The sequence below is a fragment of the Nerophis ophidion genome, linkage group LG06, assembly GCF_033978795.1.
Source record: "Nerophis ophidion isolate RoL-2023_Sa linkage group LG06, RoL_Noph_v1.0, whole genome shotgun sequence".
NCBI classification, from domain to species: Eukaryota; Metazoa; Chordata; class Actinopteri; order Syngnathiformes; family Syngnathidae; genus Nerophis; species Nerophis ophidion.
The window spans coordinates 35,592,169-35,619,773 of NC_084616.1; the positions used below are offsets into that span (position 1 = coordinate 35,592,169).

A 27,605-nucleotide genomic window follows, 5' to 3' on the forward strand; every position below is an offset into this window, starting at 1 on the left:
TTGTTGGGACATTGTGGCCATTCACCAACCATCCGCTGCTCCAGCCATTTGAGCTATCTAGGGTTGCACGGCTCTCATCAGTAAACAAAACTGTTTGAAAATTACTCTATGTATTCCTGAGCCAACTGCAACAATTTCTGCTTGTAAGCATTGTTTAGGGGTGGCCGAACATTAGTTTTAAGCACATTTGCAAACTTCTTGAGGATCCTACACCTTGAGGTTCATGGGACTCCAGAGGAAACAGCGGCTTTAAAAATCTCTTTTGTGCGTTGCAATGGCGTTTTCGCAGCTTATTAATCTGATGAAGTTGTCTGGCAGAGACTTTTTTTTTTTTTTTGCCTTTATCTGCATGAACTTGCCTGTGCTCTGAATTAGCAACACATTTATTTACAGTTCAATGATCACACAAGTTTTTGGAAATATCCAATGTTTTTTTACCCTGAGCAAAGTAGTGTGTACTATCCTACGCTTTTCAGCAGCAAAGAGATTGTTTTTTTCCCCATATCGCTTGAAACCTGTAGCCTGCTTAATAATGTGGAACATCACTTTTAAGCTGTTTTCCTTTGATTGGGCTCACCTGGGAGACTGTTTATCGCAAGTGTCTGAGATTGATGTCAATAATGTACAGAGCCTTGAGACACAATACCATCCATGAGTTTAATTAATGGAAAAACTTTTAAAAAAATAGTTTTTGACTCTTAAATCCAGTTTGCATAATAATATTGGAACACAGTGTATATATACAAAGGGCTCGAATTTAACCACGGCCACCGCGGCAAAAAAGAAAAAGACAAATAGCTGACAAGTTCATAATAATAATGAATAAAAAAAATGTTTCATATACATGTATATATATCTACATACTGTACATACACACCCCCACCTGCCACCGTCTTTTAACCCAATGTGGCACCAATTCAAAAACTTGTTTGGGGACCCCTGATATGTCATTAAGTATACTTCTCTCTGAGCATTATATAAATCTGCCGACGGCCACACACATACACACGATAAATCTAAACAACTTGTGTTTTAAAATTGTATGTTTTTCTTTTCTCCGGTTAGTGGATCTGACAGCAATATCACAATTGTGAGAATGTGAACAAGAGACATAACCATGAAGTGTTGGGAAGGCTAAACTGTCCCATTTCACATCACTCCAGATGCGGCTGAAGGACTCTCTCCAGGACCAACACATCCTTGACCGCATGGGCTGGGCTTGAAGGACACAGCCAACAAATTGAGACAACTAGTGTGTGCCTGCAGCACATCCATTGTGATCTTCGTCAGCAGAGCAGTGCTGTTGTTAGCTACTGTACTAATTGCGTTCACGGGTTTCGCCTTTTGACAGCATTTTTCTAGTTTTGCGAAGCTCAATATGATTCCAAAGAAAGCAATGATCAGGTGATGGTCTTAAGATTCAGGAAGTATCCACAGTGTTATTGACAGTGCTCCTCGGATATTAACAGTAAATTAGCTAGTAGATTAATAATAGTTTTGACAAAATAAAACAATTAGAAATGACGCAATATGTTACTCCATACATCAGCAGACAAATTTGTAACCCATTTTGAAATGGTTCCATTATCATTTATATACAAAATAATATAATGTGATCTATTTTGTTATTCCAGGAGGCTGCAATATATATCCCAATGTAGATTTTAGGCCATTTCACCCATCCCTTATGATTTGTATTAGCATCGGCCAGTACTACACGTAGATGATCGAAATCGGCAGCATAAAATCCCTATCTGTAAACAATATAGTCCATGATCTTTTCAAAATGCACATGGAGATAATATACATAACATATATGTATACAGGCATGAAAAGGCCAAAGAGAAAATGCAAAAATCACGAGTGTGTCAATACAATGTAAAGATCACTTCTACACCTAAGATTAACAGCTATCCCAGACTTTACAACTTCCAAACCTTGGAGATTAATTGCTAATATTCCCTGGTGATGGAGAGCCATGACTAAGAGTGAGACAGAGTGCAGGTCATTCTGAGCTGCATGATTCAGTGCTGACGGCTGCTTTCCTGTACAGTGACAGCCTGCAAGTGCCACCTGTCCCATAAGAGAAAACAAACACTGTTTGCAGAGCGACTGGCACACAAAAAAACATTGTGCCTTTGAAGAGATCACCTTTTCATTTCATTAACAGAATGAGAGCCAGCCTCTTTCAGTGAAATGTATTTTTCTTTTTTTTTTAATATCGTTTTGACAAATGAAAGCTCCTCTAGCTGTAGTGACCCTTAATAGTCACTTTCAGGTTCTCTACACTGGGTCTGGGCTGCTTTTGTTACAAACCCATTAGGCAGAGTCAACTTTCAAATGCTTACAGTATAGTGAAGGACCCACTCACCAATATGAGTTACAGATTTCAGTTTATCTAGCTCAACCACTTTATTTTATACATGCCATTGTAAATGAAATGCAATTTGCTTGGAATGAACATGTTTTTGTATGGCAGCATGAATTTAAAAAAAGCCTCTGTACCAACTCAAGTACGACATACAATGTGGGCCATAATTGGTTGAAGCGATGCATAGGTCGCTTCCTCACTTAGTCACTGAATGATGTTTTTAAAAAATAAAAAAAGCTTGTTTTGTACATTACCCTTCTCTTCCCAATAATGTTCTCGGTGTAATTCAAATTCAGGTCAAATATGCAAGTGGGCATCATGTACGGTAATAATAACAATAACCGTCATTAAGGGTGCGCCAAAAAATAAATAAATAAATAAATAAATAAAATAAAAAAAAAAGAGTCCTAGTTCTTATTCATCTTATTTCTATATCGATTCATAATTTTCCAAAAATCGATTTAAAAAATATTTCTTTATTTTATACGATTCTAGGCCATCTTCATACAACCAGAAGGAGCTTTTCTAACATTTAATCTGTTTTGAAAAAGTTTCATCATAATTATACCAAATAATACATGGAAGAATCGGTTTGCATTGAGAATCGAGTTGAATCGAGAAACTCTTTAGGCTCAAATTGTCAGCATAGGAATCGGAATTGGATCGAATCGTTAGGTGCCCAAAGATTCACATCTCTAATCGCCGAAAAACTGTAGAGCATTAGTAAAGTTTTAAATTAAACTAATCGGAAAACCCATTTTGATAGCCACACTTTGATAAACGTACGGACGGACTGGCACTAGCTCACAAGCTTAAATGCTAACATGGAAACAAGACCTATTAAGAAATGACAATCCCCAATATAAACTTTAATGAACACAGTTAAGTCTGAGCAACTAAGCTATTGTGCAGAGTGATCGATATGTACTTGGAAGAATATGAAATGGAGGTGTTTTTACGGTGCGTTCATGGAATAGACACCTCAACGTACGATTTAACTATTTAAAACATCAGAACAATGAACCAGAAAACTGAATCCAAATACTGCAACTACTCAGCTTAATTTCTTTTGACTCTGACTCATGGTCTAGTCCAGTTGCAAGTCAGGTGGCAGGCATTTGCCGACGCTGCATTTACATGTGCATAAAAAACGTCTCCCAAACAAATAGATCGCAACTGCGAATCTAATCTCATTGGTGGGCTGTTTGCAACATTTACACGGATGCATTGAGGGCACAAGCTTTTAAAATTATTTAAAGCATTATGTGCTGCCCTCGAACAGCTTTTGGGGTGTAAATACGTGACATAGTTTGTAACACGTGCACACGCATTAGGTTTGTGTTAGCTAATAATACAATACTGGTAGCCAACATTAGCTATCATTAAATATATATATTACATCATATTAACAACAACCAGACAGTTGCTTCTCTGGGATTGCTTGTGTATGTGCACACGCTCCATGCATGTATGATACAGCGAAGAGTGGCAAGCCTGAATGCCAAACAAATTCCTCGGGCCAATGAGTAATTTCCATTCCATATAATTAGTAATTGTGAAAAACATATACAGTGGTGAACATGCCCTTTCCCAACTACTTTGGCACGTGTTGCAGCCATGAAATTCTATGTTAATTATTATTTGCAAAAAAAAAATTAAGTTTAAGAGTTTGAACATAAAATATCGTGTCTTTGTAGTGCATTCAATTGAATATGGGTTGAAACGAATTTGCAAATCCTTGTATTCGGTTTAGATTTATATCTAACACAATTTCCCAACTCATATGGAAACGGGGTTTGTACTTGTGTCTAGGGATTTAATGATATGACAATTGTATACCAGTTATTGTGACCTAAATGATCACTGTTATCAGAGTACGGTTGAATGTGCTCGAAAAGTACTCGTTTAACTAAGTCTTTTTTTTAATAGATATATCAATAGACATAATATACTTTAGATTGGTGTATGATGTGTGTAATAGGGAAAGTGTTAATGTGTTTTGTATTCATGTTAGCATTTATGCAAGTTTACAATTAGCGTACTAGCTGCTTCTCCAGGAAAACAGCTGTATCATAGTGATTTTATCAAAGTGCGGTAATCAATTAAGATATTTATGATAATTAAAATCTTAAATAATAGTAATCGTCGTGAATTTTACCGCATTTTATAATTTTTACTGGGAATATTTTTGGGTCTATATACAGTACCTTGTCTCAGGATCATATTAAATGGTGCCATATGTAGTAATGTGGCCAGAAATGGTAATGCAATCAGGGTCAAAATTCTGTAGTCCCCTCCCACTCTCCATGACTGAGGTTGCCAGGTACGCAGCCAAATCCGAATCTTACTCCAAGGAATTTTAAATGGCAATCTCTGTAGGTTTCTCTTGTTTATGCTTCTTGCAAGATAGTTTACTAAGTAATTGTGCCACATTAGACCACACATAGGCTTATTACACTACTGCATTTTATTGTTAGTCATTATGGTGTTACTTAGAGAGCTAAGTGTTTTCAGAGGTGGTACTGGTGAGAAAAGTTTGAGAACGACAGTGTTACTGCAAACTAAATGATTTCCGAGCGCGGCCACTGCTGCTGCTCACTGCTCCTTTCACCTACCAGGGGGTGGAACAAGGGAATGGGTCAAATGCAGAGAGTAATTTCACCACACCTACTGTGTGTGTGACTATCAGTAGTAGTTAACTTTAAAAAAGAAGCCTTGTAACCCTTTTTTAAATGCTCCTATTACATTTGTTTAACAAATAATATATTGTGATATTTAGGTCATATCGCCCATCCCTACCGACAATGTTGCAATAAAAAGTGAAAAAAATAATAGTTACCAGTGCACATTTGCACATTTTCCATAGCTAGAATTGTATTTTTACGTGCTCAAGAGCATAATGGCAGTACATTTGAAAGTAAATTAAACACAATGTCAGTCTTGCGTTGAAAGGCTACCTGTTGCACCTTAGACTTCATTCTATTGTATTTCAAATTTGAACTTTACGGAGCCCCTAAGGGGACATGGGGGGAAAAAATGCTTGGCAAGACCTCGCAATACTTTTTGAGAGGTTTCGCAAAATATTTTTTTCCTATGTAAGTGAACCGGAAGTAAAACAGACACAGCAATTGTGAACCGGAAGCGAAACAACGTGATGGAGAGGCCTAACAATCATACGTGGGAGAAGTTTATTGATTTCGATTTTCCAAGATGGCGGCGCCCGGACGGGCTGCGTCCTCGCGGAGCTCCTGCTAAAGATGAAACATTTGGCAGAAATACCGGACAATTCCACAGACTTTATGGCTGGCTCACATCATGGTCACTCCGTGATCACGTACGACCGCCAGACACTTCTGGATGTGGACATATCGGGCCGTTTTGGACTGATAGACGCGTGCGTGCTAAACATGCTAACTAGCATGGGAATACGTCGGCGGCTACATCCAGCGGCCTGTGAAGCAGGGGAGTCTAGTAGCAGCGGGGGCCGTCTACGGAGCAGACGCCAGCGGTGTGATCGGAAACGCGGATGTCGAGCGGGGCTAAAAACAAAGCAGAAGGCTAATCCCCACAGAACACCACTTCCCTCCATCCTGCAGCCAGATTTAAATGGAAAATGCGAGACTACTGGTCTGGGTAAGGAGTCAGTTAAATTAGAACACGTTTTTTCTGCTTTGAGTGTTTCAGAGTTGGACATGTGTGTTACTGAGGTGGCTAACTATGATGCGTGCAGTTTATCAAAGCAACAAACAATCGGAAAATCCCCGTTACTGAGGTGGCTAACCATGATGCGTGCAGTTTATCAAAGCAACAAACAAACAATCGGAAAATTCCTGTCATATCAATTCCTAGATATGGTCGTAACTATACTAAATGCACTGGGCATAATAAACAGAACATTATTAATATTGCTACTACGGATAATTTGATCAAAAACTCCCTAAAACAGCCCACTACCTATAATATAGGTTTTTTAAACATAAGATCATTGTCTCCCAAAACGTTATTAGTTAATGATATTATCAGAGACAACAATCTTAACGTCATCGGTCTCAGCGAAACCTGGCTTAAACCAAACGACTTTTTTGCGCTAAATGAGGCATGTCCTCCTAACTTTACACATGCGCATATTGCCCGTCCGCTTAAAAGGGGTGGGGGGGTCGCACTAATATACAACGAAAACTTTAACCTTAGTCATAACATAAATAATAAATATAAATCGTTTGAGGTGCTTACTATGAAGTCTGTCACACCGCTGCCTCTACACCTGGCTGTTATCTACCGCCCCCCAGGGCCCTATTCGGACTTTATCAATGAATTTTCAGAGTTCGTTGCTGATCTAGTGACACACGCCGATAATATAATCATAATGGGGGACTTTAATATCCATATGAATACCCCATCGGACCCACCGTGCGTAGCGCTCCAGACTGTAATTGATAGCTGTGGTCTCACACAAATAATAAATGAACCCACGCATCGCAACGGTAATACGATAGACCTAGTGCTTGTCAGGGGTATCACCGTCCCCAAAGTTACGATACTCCCGTATACTAAAGTATTGTCCGATCATTACCTTATAAAATTCGAGGTTCAGACGCATGTTCGTCAAACTAATAATAATAATAACAACTGCTATAGCAGCCGCAACATTAATACGGCCACGACAACTCTTGCTGACCTACTGCCCTCGGTTATGGCACCATTCCCAAAGTATGTGGGCTCTATTGACAACCTCACTAACAACTTTAACGACACCCTGCGCGAAACCATTGATAACATAGCACCGCTAAAGTTAAAAAAGGCTCCAAAAAAGCGCACCCCGTGGTTTACAGAAGAAACTAGAGCTCAGAAATTATTATGTAGAAAGCTGGAACGCAAATGGCGCACGACTAAACTTGAGGTGCACCATCAAGCATGGAGTGATGGTTTAATAACTTATAAACGCATGCTTACCTTAGCTAAAGCTAAATTATACTCAAATCTCATCCACCGTAATAAAAACGATCCTACATTTTTGTTTAGTACGGTAGCATCGCTAACCCAACAAGGGACCCCTTCCAGTAGCTCAACCCACTCAGCTGATGACTTTATGCAATTCTTTAGTAAGAAAATTGAAGTCATTAGAAAGGAGATTAAAGACAATGCGTCCCAGCTACAACGGGGTTCTATTAACACTGATACGATGGTATATACGGCGGATACTGCCCTCCAAAATAGTTTCTCTCGTTTTGAGGAAATAACATTAGAGGAATTGTTACAACGTGTAAATGGAATAAAACAGACAACATGCTTACTTGACCCTCTTCCTGGGAAACTGATCAAGGAGCTCTTTGTATTATTAGGTCCATCAGTGCTAAATATTATAAACTTATCACTCTCCTCGGGCACTGTTCCCCTAGCATTCAAAAAAGCGGTTATTCATCCTCTTCTTAAAAGACCTAACCTCGATCCTGACCTCATGGTAAACTACCGACCGGTGTCTCACCTTCCCTTTATTTCAAAAATCCTTGAAAAAATTGTTGCGGAGCAGTTAAATGAACACTTAGCGTCTAACAATCTATGTGAAACCTTTCAATCCGGTTTCAGAGCAAATCACTCCACGGAGACAGCCCTCGCAAAAATGACTAATGATCTATTGCTAACGATGAATTCTGATGCGTCATCTATGTTGCTGCTCCTCGATCTTAGCGCTGCTTTCGATACCGTCGATCATAATATTTTATTAGAACGTATCAAAACACGAATTGGTATGTCAGACTTAGCCCTGTCTTGGTTTAACTCTTATCTTACTGATAGGATGCAGTGTGTCTCCCATAACAATGTGACCTCGGACTACGTTAAGGTAACGTGTGGAGTTCCCCAGGGTTCGGTCCTTGGCCCTGCACTCTTCAGCATCTACATGCTGCCGCTAGGTGACACTATACGCAAATACGGTGTTAGCTTTCACTGTTATGCTGATGACACCCAACTCTACATGCCCCTAAAGCTGACCAACACGCCGGATTGTAGTCAGCTGGAGGCGTGCCTTAATGAAATTAAACAATGGATGTCCGCTAACTTTTTGCAACTTAATCCCAAAAAAACGGAAATGCTGATTATCGGTCCTGCTAGACACCGAACTCTATTTAATAATACAACTCTAACATTTGACAACCAAACAATTAAACAAGGCGACACGGTAAAGAATCTGGGTATTATCTTCGACCCAACTCTCTCCTTTGAGGCACACATTAAAAGCGTTACTAAAACGGCCTTCTTTCATCTCCGTAATATCGCTAAAATTCGCTCCATTCTGTCCACTAAAGACGCTGAGATCATTATCCATGCGTTTGTTACGTCTCGCCTCGACTACTGTAACGTATTATTTTCGGGTCTCCCCATGTCTAGCATTAAAAGATTACAGTTGGTACAAAATGCGGCTGCTAGACTTTTGACAAGAACAAGAAAGTTTGATCACATTACGCCTGTACTGGCTCACCTGCACTGGCTTCCTGTGCACTTAAGATGTGACTTTAAGGTTTTACTACTTACGTATAAAATACTACACGGTCTAGCTCCATCCTATCTTGCCGATTGTATTGTACCATATGTCCCGGCAAGAAATCTGCGTTCAAAGGACTCCGGCTTGTTAGTGATTCCCAAAGCCCAAAAAAAGTCTGCGGGCTATAGAGCGTTTTCCGTTCGGGCTCCAGTACTCTGGAATGCCCTCCCGGTAACAGTTCGAGATGCCACCTCAGTAGAAGCATTTAAGTCTCACCTTAAAACTCATTTGTATACTCTAGCCTTTAAATAGACTCCCTTTTTAGACCAGTTGATCTGCTGTTTCTTTTCTATGTCCCACTCTCCCGATCCGGTGGCCATGTACTGCTTGCCTGTGTATCGGCTGGGGACATCTCTGCGCTGCTGATCCGCCTCCGCTTGGGATGGTTTCCTGCTGGCTCCGCTGTGAACGGGACTCTCGCTGCGGTGTTGGATCCGCTTTGGACTGGACTCTCGCGACTGTGTTGGATCCATTGTGGATTGAACTTTCACAGTATCATGTTAGACCCGCTCGACATCCATTGCTTTCCTCCTCTCTAAGGTTCTCATAGTCATCATTGTCACCGACGTCCCACTGGGTCATTATTGTCACCGATGTCCCACTGGGTGTGAGTTTTCCTTACCCTTATGTGGGCCTACCGAGGATGTCGTGGTGGTTTGTGCAGCCCTTTGAGACACTAGTGATTTAGGGCTATATAAGTAAACATTGATTGATTGATTGATTTTACTATTGGACATACACACCGCGTTTCCATATGAGTTGGGAAATTGTGTTAGATGTTAAAATAAACGGAATACAATGATTTGCAAAGCATTTTCAACCCATATTCAGTTGAATATGCTACAAAGACAACATATTTGATGTTCAAACTGATGAACATTAGTTTTTTTTGCAAATAATCATTAACTTTAGAATTTGATGCTAGCAACACATGACAAAAAAGTTGGGAAAGGTGGCAATAAATACTGATAAAGTTGAGGAATGCTCATCAAACACTTATTTGGAACATCCTACAGGTGTGCAGGCTAATTGGGAACTGGTGGGTGCTATGATTGGGTACAAAAGCAGCTTCCAGGAAATGCTAAGAAATTCACAAACAAGAATGGGGCGAGGGTCACCACTGTGTAAGCAAATTGTCGAACAGTTTAAGAACAAAATTTTTCAACGAGCTATTGCAAGAAATTTAGGGATTTTACCACCTACGGTCCGTAAAAATCATCAAAAGGTTCAGAGAGTCTGGAGAAATCACTGCACGTAAGCGACGATATTACGGACCTTTGATCCCTCAGGCGGTAATGCATCAAAAACCGACAGTGTGTAAAGGATATCACCACTTGGGCTCAGGAACACTTCAGAAAACCACTGTCAGTAACTACAGTTGGTCGCTACATCTGTAAGTGCAAGTTAAAACTGTACTATTAAAAGCAAAACCCATTTATCAACAACACCCAGAAACGCTGCCGGCTTCGCTGGGCCCAAGCCCATCTAAGATGGACTGATGCAAAGTGGAAAGTTGTACTGTGTTCTGATGAGGCCATATTTCAAATTATATTTGGAAACAGAGGACGTGGTGTCCTCCAGAACAAAGAGGAAAATAACCATCCGGATTGTTATAGGCGCAAAGTTCAAAAGCCAGCATCTGTGATGGTATGGGGGTGCAATAATGCCCAAGGCATGGGTAACTTACACATCTGTGAAGGCACCATTAATGCTGAATGGCCCATACAGGTTTTGGAGCAACATATGTTGTCATCCAAGCAACGTTATCATGGACACCCCTGTTTATTTCAGCAAGACAATGCCAAGCCACGTGTTACAACAGCGTGGCTTTGTAGTAAGAGTGCGGGTACTTTACGGTCCCGCCTGCAGTCCAGAACCTGTCTCCCTGTGTGGCGCATTATGAAACGTAAAATACGACAGCGGAGACCCCAGACTGTTAAACAACTAAAGCTCTACATAAAACAAAAATGGGAAAGAATTCCATTTCCAAAACTTCATCAACTAGTTTCCTCAGTTCCCAAACGTTTATTGAGCGTTGTTAAAAGAAAAAGTGATGTAACACAGTGATTAACATGCCCTTTCCCAACTACTTTGGCATGGGTTGCAGCCATGAAATTCTAAAGCTAATTATTATTTGCAAAAAAAAATAAAGTTTATGAGTTTGAACATCAAATATCTTGTCCTTGTAGTGCATTCGTTTGAATATGGGTTGAAAATAATTTGCAAATCATTGTATTCCGTTTATATTTACAAACCCCGTTTCCATATGAGTTGGGAAATTGTGTTGGATGTAAATAGAAATGGACTACAATGATTTGCAAATCCTTTTCAACCCATATTCAATTGAATGCACTACAAAGACAAGGTATTTGATGTTCAAACTCATAATTTTTTTATTTTTTTTGAAAATAATAATTAACTTAGGATTTCATGTCTGCAACACGTGCCAAAGTAGTTGGGAAAGGGCATGTTCACCACTGTGTTACAGCACCTTTTATTTTAACAACACTCAAACGTTTGGGAACTGAGGAGACACATTTTTGAAGCTTTTCAGGTGGAATTCTTTCTCATTCTTGCTTGCTTGATGTACAGCTTAAATTGTTCAACAGTCTCTGATGTCGTATTTTAGGCTTCAAAATTTTCAGTGGGAGACAGGTCGGGACTGCAGGCAGGCCAGTGTAGTACCCGGACTCTTTAACTATGACGCCACATTGTTGTAACACATGGTGTGGCATTGTCTTGCTAAAATAAGCAAGGGCGTCCATGATAACGTTGCTTGGATGACATACTATGTTGCTCCAAAACCTGTATGGACCTTTCAGCATTAATGGTGCCTTCACAGATGTGTAAGTTACCCATGCCTTGGGCACTAATACACCCCCATACCATCACAGATGCTGGCTTTTGAACTTTGCGCCTATAACAATCCGAATGGTTATTTTCCTCTTTGTTCTGGAGGACACCACGTCCTCTGTTTCCAAATATAATTTGAAATGTGGCCTCATCAGAACACAGTACAACTTTCCACTTTGCATCAGTCCATCTTAGGTGAGCTCGGGCCCAGCCAAGCTGGCGGCGTTTCAGGATATTATTGATAAATGGGTTTGGCTTTGCATAGTAGAGTTTTAACTTGCACTTAGAGATGTAGCGACCAACTGTAGTTACAGACAGTGGTTTTATGAAGTGTTCCTGAGCCCATATGGTGATATCCTTTACACACTGATGTCGGTTTTTGATGCTGTACCGCCTGAGGGATCAAATGTATGTAATATCATCGCTTACTTGCAGTGATTTCTCCAGATTTTCTGAGCTTTTTGATGATTTTTCAGACCGCAAATGGTAAAATCCCTAAATTCCTTGCAAAAGCTCGAAAAACTGTTTGACAATTTGCTTACAAAGTGGTGACCCTCGGCCCATCCTTGTTTGTGAATTACATAGCATTTTATGGAAGCTGCTTTTATACCCAATCATGGCACGCAACTGTTCCCAATTAGCCTGCACACCTGTGGGATGTTCCAAATAAGTGTTTGATGAGCATTCCTCAACTTTATCAGTATTTACTGCCATCTTTCCCAACTTCTTTGTCACGTGTTGCTGGCATCAAATTCTAAAGTTAATGATTATTTGCAACAACAAAAAAAACGATTATCAGTTTGAACATCAAATATCTTGTCTTAGTAGCATATTCAACTGAATATGGGTTGAAAATGATTTGCAAATCATTGTATTCTATTTATATTTAAATCCAACACAATTTCCCAACTCATATGGAAACGGGGTTTGTACATCTAACGACATCAAATCGTATTATGGTCCCACAACAGAACACACATGATGGGTAGGATCCCGCATGCTCAATCGCTGTGTTAAAGTTAAAAAGTTAAAGTACCAATGATTGTCACACACACACGAGGTGTGGCGAAATTATTCTCTGCATTTGACCCATCACCCTTGTTCACCCCCTGGGAGGTGAGGGGAGCAGTAGGCAGCAGCAGTGCCGCGCCCGGGAATGAGTTTTAGTAATTAAACCCCCAATTCCGACCCTTGATGCTGAGTGCCAAACAGGGAGGTAACGGGTCCCATTTTTATAGTCTTTGGTATGACTCGGCCGGGGTTTAAACTCACAACCTACCGATCTCAGGGCGGACACTCTAACCACTTGGCCACTGTCTGTTTTACTTCCAGTTCACTGACATAGGAAAAAAAACGTTTGTGAGATCTCGCAGAAAGTGTTGCGAGATCTCGCAATACTTTTTGCGAGATCTCTCAAAACATCCATGTCCCTTAAGGGGCTCCGTAGAACTTTACAGTACAGATAAGAACAAAATGTTGTTGCATTAGCTTGTTGTAGTGCAGGATAAAAGAGCAATTAGGTACAGATATAAATACATGGATAAATATATTGCACTTTTTCATATGTATACACATTTATGGATGTATGTTATATTGTCTTTATATTCCAGCGACTTAATCAGTTTGGGGGGGGGAATTGAAAGCACGATTTTGAATTATTATGAATCATTATTATGTTGTTGCACCAACATTAGGACCATGAAGAAGAACCAACACTCACCCTGGCTGCTCTGGATGAGTAGGGGTCATCAAACAAGGCCCAGAACTTGGGCTGCCAAACTTCGCAGCACCCCCTCGACCTGTCAGGACAGTCGTCTATGCCAAACCTCCTGGGCATCTCGCTGTCGTCGTCCGTGTCCTCCGGTTCTGGCGGTTCGAACGTCTCCAGGGCCTCCTCGGCGTCCCGGTGCTGGCGGTAAGTCATCCAGCAGCACGGCTCCACGTCGGTCTCGTCTATGCCCCAAAAGGCCAGCTCCTCTTCGAAGAGAGGTCCGCACACGTCGGCCGGGCAGTGCAGCTTCCCAGTCCGGTAGTAGTTGAGCACATAGGCGAAGATCCCCGGGTGTCGATCGAAGAATAACTCGTTGGTGCTCGGAGGCGCCGAGTCGGACGACTCCTCGGTGCTGACCTGCGGGTCCGGGTTGGCCAGCCATGCCAGGCGGGTCCCCGGCAGGGTCCTTAGGGTGCTCTTGTAGGTTTCATGCCGGGTGCCACCTACGTTGATGATGATTTTATCCGAATCCTCGCCCCTGGACATCTCCTCCTTCAGACATGTTTTGGACGGAGGTTTGTTGCCGGATTTTCGCCCTCGGTAAGACGAAACACACACGGAGCTGATCATTTAGACCCAGTACCCGCCACAAATGAACACTTTGTGTGGCACAAATCAGAGCATTAACGCCAGTGCGCACTCATCGCAGCTCCCTCAAACCACCTGTTTGCACTTTGTGCTGATGGTGGAATCCTCCAGATGTTTGCGCTTATTTCGAAGTCATTAACGCAACACGTCTTTTTATTTATTTATTTTTTTTTTTTTCAAATTAAAAGCTCAGCAATTACGCAGGCCTGCAAGGCGGGACTAACCTGACACATCCAGGTCCGAGTTCTGCAATCCACTGACAAACCTGGAAACATTCAACAGTTCTTCCTGCAAGTGGAGCTGATGTGAGTCTCTTTTCCAGCTGGAGATGTGCCGCTGCTCCCCCGTAAGCATCCTCCTTCCCCTAGCGACACAGCTCGGATTAACTCCTTGGCTGCTGGCGCGTATCCTGGAACCACTCCCTCTAATAATTAGGGAACCTAATTAGACTTTAATTGTGAACTTGTGCGTGCGCCATTTTCAACACAACACTAAATACAGCTAGCAATAGCATATGTTAATAAACAATAGCTCAGGCGAATAAAATTTAGGCAACATATGTTGGTCAAACCTACTGTTCGGTTGAACATCAAATGGACCCGCCCCGTTGAGGATTTTATCTTTTTTAGAAGGACAGAGAAAGGTCATTTTTTTTAGATTCGTCGCCGTCGAAAAAACACGCCCGCTTCAACAGGTCGCTGTGAAGCGTTCAAGTGTACCCGGTAAAGTCATAACACGGTGTGGTGTTGCCACCCAGTGGTCATTTGGGTGAACATCACGTTTTAAAATCATAATTGGATGATTGAGCTATTTTATGTTCCAGGCATCAATTTTCTACAGCTTGTACCGTTCCGGGTCGCGGGGGGTGCTGGAGCCTATCTGAGCCGCATTAGAGTGGAAGGCGTTGTACACCCTGGACAAGTCGCCACCTAATCACAGGGTCAACACAGATAGACAGACAAGATTCACACTCACATTCACACACTAGGGCCAATTTAGTGTTGCCAATTAACGTATTTTAAGTTGAAAATGCAAATGTTTGAATTAAGGAGACTAAAAAAAAAAAGGTTCATGTCCTTTTGTTAAAAATATTGTATCTGAAAATGTGTTTGACTAGAATAAACTGAAAGTACAGTGTCAGAGAGAGTCAAATAGAATAGACTTGAATATTGAATCTAACAGCTGATGTACTGTCATCTTTGATTACATGAAAAAAAAATAACAAAACAAATTGAATAGACTTTGTCAATCTTGAATTTTCACATGTTAAATATAACTACATTTGAAAGGAGGTCTGAGTTTGATTTTTGATAGGCAATTTCTCCTTACCCATCAATATCAGAAGTCAAACAATGTTCTAATATGTTCCAATTTAAGAAACTATTTAAACTAATATTTACAAAACACAATAATAACAACAATATAATTCAATAAAATTAATCTAATTTTGTCTATCTCCAAAAATAATTTTGATTATTCATTCGTTTGTGTTACAACTTGAACAAATTGCTATGTAATGGAAAGAGGGAATATTAAATAAGCTCTTCCTCTTACTACTCCTTTTCAGACACAAACAATAGGATTATGTCATGTACTGTATAATAAATGAATGCATGTTTAAAATAAATTAAAACCATAACCATGATATCAGAGCTTTATAACACGTTTTTCAATGATTCAAGGACATTAATAGCTGCGATTTGGATATCATACCAAGCCTAAAATTATATACCATTGATGAAAACATTACACTTATCAATAGGATGCAGTACAATTGTACACCACTGCAAATCACAGGAATAATTTAATACTTTAAGAAGTAATTATCTTTGCAAAGACTGAACTTTTGATACAGCTTTTGTATTGGACAATGCCACATTGTGCAGGTGCACCTAATGTTGTGGCCGATGCGAGTAAATTTGACAAGCATCAAAATAGTCTTTTAGTCCACTTCCTCAATAGTGGGGCCCTTTGTGCTGCCTCCAGCCTGACTGTTGCAACCTCCTGGTGGCGCTCCTTGATAGAGCTTACTAATGATAGGCTTGCACACATTCTCTAGTTCCCTTAGCTGGTGTTCGTACTCCTCTTTCTCTGCCAACTGGTTCTTCTCCAGCCACGTGATTGCCTGCGCGCACTTGTCCAAGATCACCTTTTTATCCTCCTCACTAATCTTTCCCTTCACGTTCTCGTCCTCCACGCTGCTCTTCATGTTGTACGCGTATGCCTCCAGTGAGTTCTTGGCCGCGATCTTGTCCCTCTGAATGTCATCGTCGGCTTTGTACTTTTCCGCGTCCTGCACCATCTTCTCGATCTCCTCCTTGGTGAGACGGCCCTTGTCGTTGGTGATGGTGATCTTACTCTCTTTGCCGGTGCTTTTGTCCACGGCAGACACGTTTAAAATGCCGTTGGCGTCAATGTCAAAAGTGACCTCCACTTGTGGAACCCCCCTGGGAGCTGGAGGGATGCCTGTGAGCTCAAACTTGCCAAGAAGGTTGTTGTCCTTCGTCATGGCTCTCTCTCCCTCATAGACCTGAATCAGCACCCCTGGTTGATTGTCTGAGTATGTGGTGAAGATCTGGGTCTGCTTGGTGGGGATGGTGGTGTTGCGTTTGATCAGAGGCGTCATCACTCCACCTGCGGTCTCAATCCCGAGAGACAAAGGAGCCACGTCCAGCAGGAGCAGATCTTGGACGTTTTCTGAAGTGTCCCCCATGAGAATAGCGGCTTGGACTGCAGCGCCATAGGCCACCGCTTCATCAGGGTTGATGCTTTTATTTAGGTCTCTCCCGTTAAAGAAATCTTGCAGAAGTTTCTGGATCTTTGGGATTCTTGTGGAACCACCAACCAGGACAATGTCGTTGATTTTCGCCTTATCTAGCTTGGCGTCTTGCAGGGCCTTCTCAACTGGCTCCAGTGTTCCCCTAAAGAGCTCAGAGTTCAGCTCCTCAAAGCGTGCCCTTGTGATGGAGGTGTAGAAGTCAATACCTTCAAACAGAGAGTCGATCTCGATGTTGGCTTGCGTGCTTGAGGACAGAGTCCTCTTTGCTCGCTCACAAGCTGTACGTAGCCTCCTCACTGCTCGCTTGTTCTGGCTGATGTCCTTCTTATGTTTCCTTTTGAATTCCTCCACAAAGTGGTTGACCATGCGGTTGTCAAAGTCCTCACCGCCAAGGTGTGTGTCCCCCGCGGTGGATTTCACCTCAAAGATGCCATCCTCAATGGTGAGGATGGACACGTCGAACGTTCCACCGCCCAAGTCAAAGATGAGAACGTTGCGCTCTCCTTGTTTGCCTTTATCCAGACCGTAAGCGATGGCCGCCGCCGTAGGCTCGTTGATGATCCTCAGAATGTTGAGTCCAGAAATCACCCCTGCATCCTTGGTGGCTTGCCTCTGAGAGTCATTGAAGTAAGCTGGAACCGTGATGACTGCGTTGGACACCTTTTGTCCCAGGTAAGCTTCTGCTATCTCCTTCATTTTAACCAAGACCATAGAGGAGATCTCCTCTGGAAAGAAGGATTTGAGCTCGCCTTTATAGTCAACCTGAACTTTGGGCTTCCCATTGTCATTGATCACTTTGAAAGGCCAAAGCTTCATATCGGACTGTACGACCGGATCATTGCATTTTCTGCCGATGAGCCGTTTGGCGTCAAAGATTGTGTTGGTAGGATTCATAGCGACTTGGTTCTTGGCCGCATCCCCGATGAGCCTCTCGGTGTCAGTGAAGGCCACATAGCTGGGGGTGGTCCTGTTGCCCTGGTCGTTGGCAATAATCTCCACCTTGCCATGCTGGAAAACGGCAACACACGAGTAGGTGGTTCCCAAATCGATTCCAATGGATATGCCTTTTGCAGAAGACATCTTGCCTATTCCTGGAAAATACTGTCAGGGATAATATTCAGGATTGGGATCAAATTAGTCACTATTTATCAATAAAGTCTTCTATCCAGAATGTGTGAGCAGTACCAACATTGAAGTCATATTACTGTTAAAAGCAGAAGTCATGTAAACAAAACTTACTTACTTCAAGTCTGTGGCTGGGACTTGTTGAGACCGCTTGTCCTGCGTTTTCACCTCTGTGGTTCTTCTTTTGATCACAAATGGACTGACTCGTCCCTTTTATAGTTACAAACAGTTTTCCAGAATGATCCTCTCAAAGCCCACCCCCCCAGCTCTGTGACTCAACTGTTAATATTAGCCTGGCCCAGCGCTCAGGAGAATATTCCAGAGCGGGACGGCACTTTGGACGCTGAGCCAGACTGACCGCGGGGGAGCACAATGAATCTGTGCGGCGCAGTCACAGAGGTATTTGTATTAGTGTTGTGAGGTCTATTCCAACAAAATAATAGAAAACAAGAACTGAAAAGCTTGAAAAGTACTCTACTGTGTGAACTTTCTTTATTGCTGATTGAAAGCATTGTCCTCTACTTTGTATACAGTTTAGGCATTTTGATCATAAGAAGTTCAAATGAAGACAATCTGATGGCAAAAACATGCCGTCTAAGATTAGTTATTATGTTAAGGACATGCACCATTAACAAGATGCATGCTGTTTGAAGTTAATCAACATCCATTTAATCAAGAACAATGCTAACAAATATTTTTAAAAAGGACATTCATATCCTATCATGGCCTTAAAAGTACTATTCGGTTGCACATTTGCTATTCAACCGCAATGCTCCTAGTGAGGAGTTTTTAAATGTAGCATCTTTATGTGTTGCTTAAATTAAAATTGGCTTTGACCTTGTCCAAGAGAAGCCGTACATATTTTGGAAGACTCAGAAGATGGACGGCACACAGTGAGGCTTCTCATAGCGTCTCGGGTTTGTATCATTATAGAACAAGTGTCACATATCCTCACTGTCATTTTTTGTAATAAAGACTAAAGCGACTGGATGGTACCTTTTTGGGGTGTGTATGCAAATACATTTTACATGGATCATAAACACATAAAAACAACAATGTTGCTAAAATAATGTACATTTCGTTTGTTTTGGCTCAGTCCAGACTTTCCCACATGGAATGTAATACATAACATACATCACTGGCTGGATTCCATTCTTATGGCATTTGGCACAAAGCGTACAAATAAAAAATACAAATCAAAAGCCGTAGCAACCAGCAGTACTAAGAAATAAGGGCATGCAAGCAATTTTTTTGTTTATATAGTTGACAAGACATGTAATATGTTAGCTGATTATACAACATACTGTACTGCTTGGTTTTTAAAGCTATAGTTGCTTACATGCTAGTAAATTACATCCAGCATAAGTAAAATAATTCCTCCATTTGGTAGCAATTTGTAAAATAAAATAGACATTTCTTGTTATTTCAGGAAAGCACCACCGGGCTGTTTCATTAATACCTGCAAGCAAAATACATTATTATTGTACACATAGAGACGGAGACACTTAAAAAAGTAAGACCCTACCTGTAATAATTAGGCTTGAAGGGGCCATTCTTGTTGAGGCCCATGTACTTGGCCTGCTCATCAGAGAGCTCAGTCAGATGAGCATCAAAGTTTGGGAGGTGCAGACTAGCCACATATTCATCTGAAAGGAAGACATTGTTTGTCCAGCTACAGTTTCATTTACGTGTTCATATTGTAAAGTGGTAACTCAATTTAAGAGTGTTTTGAGATAAGAGCAGTCTCTCAGCTATTTTTTATGCTTAAAGTTGCAAGCAAAAATTTGAATTACGAGCATCCCCGCATTAATTGGCAAAGCAAATGTCATAATGAACCTCATAAGATCCGCCTAAAACAGCTGGTCCTATTCTATAGAGTTGGCTTATAGTTAGAGGTGGACATAACTTTGTTTTTCAACCATGGGAAGGAAGAACGAGAGTGTGAAGGACAGTGCAGTAAGGAATGGATGATGTTCATTCAATTAAAGAAATAAATCATCAAAAACCTGGCAAAGTGTCGCTAACTTGGTGAAGTATTTAGAGTGTATCACTGCTCGGTTCCACCAGACTGAGGCAGAATGAGTCTAATGCCAGCCAAAAATGTTGAAATAATAATTAAACTGGGGTTGTTTAGCCATTAAATTGTGGAAAAGCTGCTGATGATGTGTTTGACAAATAAGCAGCTGAAAGGAGATACCGTTATTACTATTACATTACAGTATGTCATAAAACTACTGTCATTGTTAGTAGTGCATTCTACTGTTTGCTTTGTATATAATATTTCTTATTTAAAAGGCATATTACATGCTCAAATTGTGCGGTTTTTGTGTGGCCAAGCACCAATTAAATGAATTTCAAATGTATCTAAACAGGAGATGTTGATTTAAGATACAAGTGTTTGGAGTTAAGACCTATGCCACAGAACCAATTAAGGTTTTATGTTGAGTCACTCCTGTACAGCTAAAAAAAAGGAAAGAAAGAAAAAAAGAAAATAAATGAATAAATAAAGAAGCACACTGCCCAGGGAGACACCACACCGATGTTTTAAGGACATAGAGGCATGCGGAGGTTATACACACTACTGACTCAGCCACACCGAAAGTCAACAAGGTTGGAAGTTAAGTTAATTTTTTTTCAATTATGTTTTCAATAATGCCTATCCCCTATAATGTATGTTTTTAGGAGTTTATTTGTGATTTTTATTGTGATGAGGAAGTTTGTCAGTAAAAGCATGTCATTTTTTTTTGCTTACTACTTACCCATTTTCTTAGGCAGAAGATATACGTCCTGCTTGTAACGTCCCTCTGGAGCATTGAACAACTCAATCAGGGCCAGGGCCTAAAGACAACATGATCAAACGAGAGCTTTGGCCTCACAAAAGGTTGTCATTCAGCACCTAAGTATGTTATATAAAGATGTGTCCCCACTGCAAGTGCAGAACTACTGACCTGAGTTGTAGCAGTGATGGACAACACAAACGTAGGCACAGTGGAGCAGCTCAGATTCAGAAGGCGACCCTGAGAGATAACACAATTCTCATACAAACAACCATCTAGAGATGTGCAGTAACTACCATTCAGTTCATGTAATGCCTCACCAGGAAGCACAGAAAACAAACTTGAGACATGATTTCTACATGTGCAAGCAGGAAATTACCTCTGCAAGCATCACAACTCTCTTTCCATCAGGCCAGATGATGTGGTCCACCTGCGAGCGCACCCTCTCCCAGGTCAGCTCAGGGCTGCGCAGACTTGCCTGAAGAGGACAAGAGTCAATTCCTACAATTGTCACAGAAAGTACAGTACAATATACACATTAAACATTTTACCACATCAATCTCAGTGTTGGAATGTCCCATGTTGCAGACAACACAGCCATTCTTCATCCGATCCAGCTGTTCTCTGGTGACAACATTCTTGTTACCTTTATAAAGAATGTAAGCAGAGCCACATATGTAAAACCTAGAGTTGTCAAAAATAACAGTTAACTCATGTGATTAATCTCCAAATATATTTGCAATTATTATGTATGTAAGCCGATTAATTGCGCAATTTGTTTGACCGTACATGCTTCTTTTACTGTAACACGGCATGGTCACTTGAAAGTTTAAAGCATATGTCAGTGCAAAGAGGAGTGAGGCAACTGCGACTGTTGTGCTCGCTGGCAAATTTCACTTGAAATACACCCAGGTGGGACTTTAGATAAATCTGTTATTATGTTTTGAGCAAATAAATGACACGCATTCGTAGAAAACATGTTAAAATGTTGCTGTATGACATTCTAACAATACAATTGCATTGTTGTCCAAATATTGAGATCTTTTATTTGCGTTTTTTTTTTTTATTATGCATGCGAGTAATAACCTGCAAATAATCATGATTAAACAAAAATTGAAATATTGATTAATCTGATTCACAAATTTAAATATTTTGACAGCACTAATAGAATAACATGCAATAAAATGATGATGGTACATTTAATTGGCATTAATCTACGAAATTATTATTTTTTGTTAATATACAGAAAAACAACAACAAAAATGCTACCCAGTAGTGGGCGATGTCCCTTCACAACGCACACATGCAAACACAAACTGCTTGTACTACTAAGTATCCTAAACAGTCCTTTTAATACACTCAAAGTTTGATATAACGCAGTCAATGGGGTCCACAAAATACCGATTGCATCCTTCCCGAGATCGCGTTATATAGGAATCCTTAATTTTTTACCTGTTTCTTTTGGAAAAAAGTATGCGCTGTAGCACAGCAGTCTAAACTGCTTGGTGGATTGTGCCCCCACACCACATAACATAATGGGGTGGGCGTTATCCACCAGTAAGTTTGGACATACCTGGGTCGATATGTTATTTTTATTTAGTTTTTTTTGTTTATTCCTTATTTTGTGAGACTTTAACAAAGATTTACTCTCTAAGTGTTACGATCTGGTCGCATGTCTGCGAAGGTCGTGTCTCCCAGCATGCAAAGGACGACTGGAAGCAGCTTGCAGGTAAGAATGCTTGTTTAATTCCGGTACGAGGCGGCAAACACAAACAGGGCATTAGACTTAGACTTAGAGGAACTTTATTGATCCACAAGGGAAATTGCTCCACACAGTCGCTCAGTTACAAAGGATTGAAAGTGTAAGGATGGAAAGGATAATGCAGGTATAAAGTAGACTAAAAATATACCGTAATCACAATATAAAATATAACATATATTTAGTATTTACATATTATATATACTGTATATCGTATATACTGATATATTATATTTTTCGTATAATATGTACAATGATAGGGATAATAATTAGCCTAGCGCAAAGTGTCGCCAACAGCGTACAACAAGACATTCTAAGTGTAGCAATAAAGACTGGTAACTGTAGAGTAAACCAACACAGGTCACGACAGTAAGTTTGTAAATATGCGGTACTTTGGTGAAAAACAACGCGGTTGACTGTGGCTGAAAAAAAACGGGCTAAAAATTTGGGGTCCATGACACGATTGCATTACTGTAAATGGAACATAGCGATATATTGGATCAAGCTATATCAAACTTTGAGTATACTCTTCATCTGTGTGTGCATGCTTTTATACTTACATTTATGTATGCAACTTATGCGACACAAACAGTGACATAGTAGTAAACACACACTTTTTTAAAGAATCCTTACGGTCGTCTGCAATTCATTTTTTGGTAGAGATTTATAAAAAATTGCATGTGTTTGTCCCATTTTTGTTAGAGATATACTCAAAGGATTTCTACCACCTTCAGAACCTTTAAGACTTGTATTGGAACTTGAGAACATTTGTAAATGGGTCTAAAAGTGGACGTGTTTGACACATGTTGTTGTCGAACAACCCTATATTCAATTGAAAATGGTCCCCTTTAAGTGTTGCAGGTAGACACATAAGCACTTTGAAGCATTGAGGTACAAACTATTATAATATACAATGATTGTAAGTGAGATTGTGTGAGATTGTGTGAGGTTCCATACCAGTGCAAGTTATCACCACATCCATCTGCCGGATGACTTCACTCAGCTTGACAACTCTAAAGCCGTCCATACTATGCAGGTACACAGATACACATTTATTAGTTTAAAAGTAAACAACTTAAAATTGATCATCAAAGCTCCCCTCATCCACAGTGGAGCACATTAAGTGATGTAACAGTATAGAATGAGCAGACACTCACCATGCCTGCAGGGCACAGATGGGGTCAATCTCTGTGATTACCACAATGGCTCCCAAGGCTTTCAGAGCAGTGCAGCAGCCTTTTCCCACCTAAAGGACAACGAAAGACTGCATTTAAAACCAGTTTGCAATTTTTGTAATATCAGGTAGACATACACCTGAAACTATGTTGTAGATATATGACTTACCTCTCCATAACCACACACCACCACTTGTTTGCCCCCAAACATAATATCTGTTGTCCTCTTCAAGCTGGTAGAGACAAGCAAAATCCCACACAATTTTGATAAAAGCACTGTGCGCCTCAATACTGTTTCCAAACATTTATAGTGTCAACGTATGTGAAAGGTCCCGCTCACCCGTCCAGGATGGATTCACGGCAGCAGTACAGGTTGTCAAATTTCTGCTTGGTGACTGAGTCGTTCACGTTCATCGCAGGGACGCACAGCTTGCCGGCCTTAGACAGCTGGTACAGTCTGTAAAGACAGTTTGGAACGTGACCAGATGTTCAACCTAAAAAGCACTCAGTGACTGCACCCAGCAGGTGAGTGGCCTTTTAGGTCCAAAGGGTCATAGTTTACATATACTACTATAACCCATATGGTTGCTTTTGATATAGTTTCTTACGACAGATACCAAGCTACTGCTTTTCAAAATATGAAAAAAGTCCAGATTTCCAGTTTGGTCTCAACTATTTCAAATATTCTGTCATTTAAAAAAAAAAAAAACACTTCAAAATGTTACACATCTTTTGGATTTTCTGACATAATTGTGCACTTATGAGACAAAAATTTGACCCACTACATTTTAAAACTAAATGTCTACCCCCAAAAACACCTTACCTATGAACTCCTGTGACACTCTCCTCAACAATGCCCCGCACTTTCTTGAACACACTGGGGTACTTCTTGTAAACCCAGTGTGTCAAGTCCCCGCCATCATCCAAAATCTAAGGAAGACCGATCAGAAATAATAATCACATTATAGTTGAAGCCACTCATTGATAAACATATAAAAGACAGAGGGGTTGGACACAGGTGATACCATATTGGCCTGCCAGGACTCAGTGCTGACACAGCGATCGATGCACCACCAGAAGTCATCCTCTGATTCACCCTTCCAAGCAAACACAGGCACTCCTGCAGGTGATAAAACACACACTGTTGAAAGCAAAGAAGCCAAGATAAAAAGAGAAGCAGCTGGCTGTGTGAACATCATGCCAAATGATGGGAAAAAAAACAATATTCAATTTAGGATTGTTTCACATTATGTAGTAGGGGTGTGCGAAAAAATATTTCCGAATACGAATTGCGATTCTCACATTGTGCGATTCAGAATCGATTCTCTTTTTTTTTTTTAAAAACAATTAAAAACATTTCTTTTTTTTTTTTTTTTTTTTAAATCAATCCAACAAACCAATACACAGCAATACCATCGCATCTCATAAACTTGACAACACACTGTGTCCAACATTTTCACAAAGATAAAATAAGTCATATTTTTGGTTCGTTTAATAGTTAAAATAAATTTACATTATTGCAATCAGTTGATAAAACATTGTTCTTTATAATTATAAAAGCTTTTTTAAAAATATCTACTACTCTGCTTGCATGTCAGCAGACTGGGGTAGATTATGCTAAAATCCTATGTATTGAATGAATAGAAAATCCTTTTGAATCGGAAAAATATCGTTTTTGAATCGAGAATTGCGTTGAATCGAAAAGATTGATATATGATCGAATCGCGACCCCAATAATCGATATTGAATCGAAACATGGGACACCCAAGGATTCGCAGCCCTATTATGTAGTAAACATTTTTCCAATCAAAAACATTCTGTTCAGTGACAAACTTTGTGTGCAATGATGAAAAAAAATCTGCTTTTCTTTCCAAAGAAAGATAATTTATTAGCACGTTTGTCTTTCTGACTTATTTTTTGTAGCGCACATTATTACCACGATGCACTTGATTAGTGGGGTAGTGGGTAGAGTGGCCATGCCAGAAACCTGAGGGTTGCATGTTCACTCCCCGCTTCTTACCATCCAAATCGCTGCCGTTGTGTCCTTGGGCAGGACACTTCACCCTTGCCCCCAGTGCCGCTCACACTGGTGAATGAATGATGAATGACAGGTGGTGGTCAGAGGTGCCGTTGGCGTTAACTGGCAGCCACACTTCCATCTGTCTACCCCAGGGCAGCTGTGGCTACGAAAGTAGCTTATCTCCACCAGGTGTGAATGAATGATTGGTTCTCACCAACGTTCCCTCCAATGTACGCGCCTGTGCAATTGCACACTGCTCGCGCGTCCTCTGCGCACGGCAAATCTAGGCCGCACACAAAATCGAATAAAAAGATAAGCGCATAACAGTGTACACGTCTGCCGTCGCTCACATGTGCGCCATTGAATGCTCAAGGAGTTTTGGCGTTTGCGCACACACATGAAAAATTGGAGGGAAAATTGTAACTTCTCACTTCTATGTGAAGCGCTTTGAGTGTCTTGAAAAGCGCTATATAAATGTAATCCATTATTATTATTGTTATTCATTACTAATTCAGAGTTCATTTGAACAGCAGACTGGACTGGAAGGACAACTGCAATGCTGTTTACAAGAAGGGAATGAGCAGACTCTTATTCCTGAGGAAGCTTAGGTCCTTTAATGTGTGCAGCAAGCTGTTGGAGATGTTCTATCAGTCTGTTGTGGCCAGTGCCCTTCACTTTGCTGTGGTTTGTTGGGGGAGCAGCACCAGCAAAAGGGACTCAAACCGGATTGATAAACTGATCCGGAAAGCCGGCCAAACTATTGGCTCGCAGTTGGAGGCGTTTGTATCAGTGAGGGACAAGAGGACACTGAAGAAACTGCTGGCCATCATGGACAATCCTGCCCAGCCACTCCACCAGACAATTGAGGGACAGCGTAGTTCATACTCCAACAGGCTCCTTCAGCTTCCTTCCCGCACTGTGCGATTCAAGAACTCCTTCATTCCACACTCCACCCAGCTGTATAATCACTCCCCATACAGCAACAGATAATATCCGCCTATTACCTGACACCTTCTATGTCAGCTACTTCTCTTTGTTGTTAATGTTTATATTCTATTTTCTGCTGGACTTACTCTCTTTTTTATGCTGGGGCTGACAAATATACTGTGATAGTGTACATAGCATTTAGGATATATTGTATATATGTTATAGACATATTATATCTGTATATATAATATACTGTACACATATTAAGTATATATTGTATATACACGCAGATATGTTATATTTTACATTGCTATACCTTGTCTATTTATACCTGCATTGTCCTTTCCATCCTTACACTTTCCATCATTGTAACTAAGCTACTGTGTTGAACTATTTCCCTTGTGGATCATTAAAGTTTGTCTAAGTCTAAGTCTAAGTCTAATGAAGCAGACTTTTCCGTGACAATTTTTTTTCTTGGTTTTGTGAGAACAATGGATCATGGAGTTTTACTAAAACTTCTGAATGTCATTGAAATGCATTGAAAATATGATATTTTTTTCCAGACACGAATGTGAATAGTAATCAGAGTAGGGTGAAACTTTATATCAGTTATTATAACCGCCCTAATGTTATTTGTGATGTTAAGAGTTATGTTTAGTACGAATGTTTGTGAAGCTGAGGCGCGTAAGAGGGAATTGACAGATATTTGTGTGTGTTCGCTTGGGTGCGTGTCTGCTTGTGTATGAGAGAGTGCCATTTTAATATTAATTGTCCAAAAAATAAATGGAATCAATCAACAGATGCTACATTACAGTATATATATATATATTATATATATATATATAGATATATATATATATTAGGGCTGTGAATCTTTAGGTGTCCCACGATTCAATTCAATATCGATTTTTGGGGTCAC

General features: G+C 40.5%; 3 protein-coding genes and 1 long non-coding RNA gene across 8 annotated transcripts in view; 1 reads left to right on the plus strand and 3 right to left on the minus strand.

The window, feature by feature from the left end:
- The window catches only part of kcnc4 (potassium voltage-gated channel, Shaw-related subfamily, member 4), a 66,745-nt gene extending 51,655 nt beyond the window's left edge, over positions 1-15,090 (minus strand). The window contains exons 1-3 of one of the 2 annotated variants that reach the window (XM_061903572.1): positions 14,700-15,090; positions 14,349-14,548; positions 13,486-14,072 (exon numbers count right to left, since the gene is read on the minus strand). In XM_061903572.1, coding sequence (XP_061759556.1) covers positions 13,486-14,072; positions 14,349-14,478 — 717 coding nt within the window. In that variant the 5' untranslated portion in view covers positions 14,479-14,548; positions 14,700-15,090. Of the gene's footprint in view, positions 1-13,485; positions 14,073-14,348 lie in introns of both variants that reach the window. The other variant, XM_061903571.1, reaches the window with a different exon arrangement.
- A 674-nt stretch (positions 15,091-15,764) lies between these two features.
- Positions 15,765-18,305, minus strand: hspa1b (heat shock protein family A (Hsp70) member 1B). Of its 2 annotated transcripts, none has more exons than XM_061903568.1 (2): positions 18,147-18,305; positions 15,765-18,004 (listed from the first exon to the last, which is right to left on the minus strand). In XM_061903568.1, the coding sequence occupies exon 2, from the start codon at positions 17,981-17,983 to the stop codon at positions 16,067-16,069; it is 1,917 nt and encodes a 638-aa protein (XP_061759552.1). In that variant the 5' UTR covers positions 17,984-18,004; positions 18,147-18,305; the 3' UTR covers positions 15,765-16,066. The 2 variants fall into 2 exon arrangements, with proteins under 2 accessions (XP_061759552.1, XP_061759554.1); XM_061903570.1 differs by having other exon boundaries at positions 18,143-18,273.
- Positions 18,306-18,326: 21 nt separating this feature from the next.
- Positions 18,327-21,364, plus strand: LOC133554621 (uncharacterized). The gene is made up of 2 exons (XR_009807156.1): positions 18,327-18,427; positions 20,800-21,364. It is a non-coding gene; the product is annotated as an uncharacterized LOC133554621 (long non-coding RNA).
- The window catches only part of ahcyl1 (adenosylhomocysteinase-like 1), a 31,168-nt gene continuing 22,066 nt past the window's right edge, over positions 18,504-27,605 (minus strand). For 2 of the 3 annotated variants that reach the window (XM_061903573.1, XM_061903575.1), the window contains 12 exons: positions 24,765-24,859; positions 24,563-24,669; positions 24,080-24,196; positions 23,909-23,972; positions 23,722-23,810; positions 23,522-23,592; positions 21,357-21,451; positions 21,185-21,283; positions 20,977-21,045; positions 20,788-20,866; positions 19,554-19,674; positions 18,504-19,487 (listed from right to left, as the gene is read on the minus strand). In XM_061903573.1, the coding sequence (XP_061759557.1) occupies positions 19,481-19,487; positions 19,554-19,674; positions 20,788-20,866; positions 20,977-21,045; positions 21,185-21,283; positions 21,357-21,451; positions 23,522-23,592; positions 23,722-23,810; positions 23,909-23,972; positions 24,080-24,196; positions 24,563-24,669; positions 24,765-24,859 (1,013 nt within the window). In that variant the 3' untranslated portion in view covers positions 18,504-19,480. Of the gene's footprint in view, positions 19,488-19,549; positions 19,675-20,787; positions 20,867-20,976; positions 21,046-21,184; positions 21,284-21,356; positions 21,452-23,521; positions 23,593-23,721; positions 23,811-23,908; positions 23,973-24,079; positions 24,197-24,562; positions 24,670-24,764; positions 24,860-27,605 lie in introns of those variants that run through there. The other variant, XM_061903574.1, reaches the window with a different exon arrangement.